The 1,511-nt window shown below is 41.2% G+C and overlaps 1 protein-coding gene across 1 annotated transcript; it reads right to left on the reverse strand.

The window, feature by feature from the left end:
• Positions 1-255: 255 nt before the first annotated feature.
• Positions 256-1,387, reverse strand: LOC106819968. The gene is made up of 2 exons (XM_014824533.1): positions 1,223-1,387; positions 256-947 (listed from the first exon to the last, which is right to left on the reverse strand). The coding sequence occupies exons 1-2, from the start codon at positions 1,370-1,372 to the stop codon at positions 465-467; spliced, it is 633 nt and encodes a 210-aa protein (XP_014680019.1). The 5' UTR covers positions 1,373-1,387; the 3' UTR covers positions 256-464.
• Positions 1,388-1,511: the final 124 nt, after the last annotated feature.

Below are 1,511 nucleotides of genomic sequence, written 5' to 3' on the forward strand. Positions count from 1 at the left end.
TATATATATATATATATATATATATATATATATATATATATATATAGAAATATTTCCCAAAAATCTAATCAGCAGCTCGCTTGTTCTCTGAAAACAATTCGGCAATATCCCCTGGCTGTTCCCTGAAAATTAATTCTCCTGTTCCCTTGTTCCCTAAAACCCCTGGGGGCTCACAAGTATCCGTGGCATTACATGCAGTCGAGACGCATGCGCGCGCTTGAGTTACGTGCAAGCATGCGTGTTTGTACTTGACAGGGAAGTGAACCTGCTACGCGGTACCCAGGGGTTTATGGCCCCGGAAAGTCACGTTAGCTTCCTTGCCTGACTCCTCGTGTCGTTATTAGACAAAACCCGTGAGCAGTAACTGTAGGTGGCAGGGGTGTCCTCTAAACGTATAATCTAACATACAGGAAGTCGTATAAAGTACCGTTGTAAACTGTATTTAATGTGACCACTTTTTCGACTTATAAGCGTTCGAATCGGTGTAAACGCGCAGAGGATGGATTATAAAGTGATGTGTCGAAATGGAACACTCTCTCCAGTATCAGTCCCAGTGCAGCCTGATCGTAGCGATGGCAGCAGTGTTTGGATGTATCCCTGTTACTGAAATCACACGGACGCCTACGCGCTCCTTTCGGCGAAATACACTTCTCCACCAAGCTGCAGACAAGCCATGGTAGCATTATCGCCCTGTACGTGGCAGGGTAATTGTACACCAAGATGGCGCCACCTGCGTAGGCCGGAGATTTAACGAAGTCTTCCGCTTGTTCGTCGAAAAACTGGAACATTCCCGGATGGATAAAGCACGCCTGCATGAAGTCAATTTGCCAGACAGTCAACCCAGCGTGCGCTTTATTCGCCTGCACATAAGTGTCTAAACTTCCATTGCCGTACATCCGAAACGACGTGTCCATCCAGAAGACGTGTCCGAATTCCTGCAGAGTTTCCTGTAAGAATCACAACCGTAAAAGCGGGAGTAGGGATAGATAGATCCGATGTCAAAGTAGAAATGCGCAACTAAACTTTATTTAATCTAGTTGGAGTAATCATTCTTACAGAATGTCCATCAGTCAGAATTCAGTCAGAATGATCACTCCAAGATTTCAGCATGGTAAGATATTATAACAGCCGTACGTTGATCGTGTAAATACATACTAGCATGTATAATACAATGAGCAGGAATTTTGAGTAAAATATTTTCAGTAACACTAAACATACATACCTGTATCACGGCTGCCTTGAATGCATAGTTTTTAAGGTTCCGGACGTGCGTGGGATATTTATCGAAGTCAAATGCTCTATATTGAAAATTAAAACCCAATCTGAAAGACCGAACCTGAAATAGATAAAATGTTTTCGCGCTTATATACATGTTTTGGTAAATAAACCATATACGCAGATTATTATTATTATTCTTATAATTACTATATCAATATTCAGGCATATAGATAGATAGATAGATAGATAGATAGATAGATAGATAGATAGATAGATAGATAGATAGATAGATA

The sequence above is a fragment of the Priapulus caudatus genome, unplaced genomic scaffold (assembly GCF_000485595.1).
Source record: "Priapulus caudatus unplaced genomic scaffold, Priapulus_caudatus-5.0.1 Scaffold5382, whole genome shotgun sequence".
Classification (NCBI taxonomy): Eukaryota; Metazoa; Priapulida; class Priapulimorpha; order Priapulimorphida; family Priapulidae; genus Priapulus; species Priapulus caudatus.

Excerpts from the sequence above, each read along its gene's own strand:
- LOC106819968 (XM_014824533.1), bottom strand. The coding sequence starts at position 1,372 with ATGTATATAAGCGCGAAAACATTTTATCTATTTCAGGTTCGGTCTTTC. Across the intron at positions 948-1,222 it reads TCAAGGCAGCCGTGATACAG|GAAACTCTGCAGGAATTCGG; the intron begins GTATGTATGTTT and ends TGATTCTTACAG.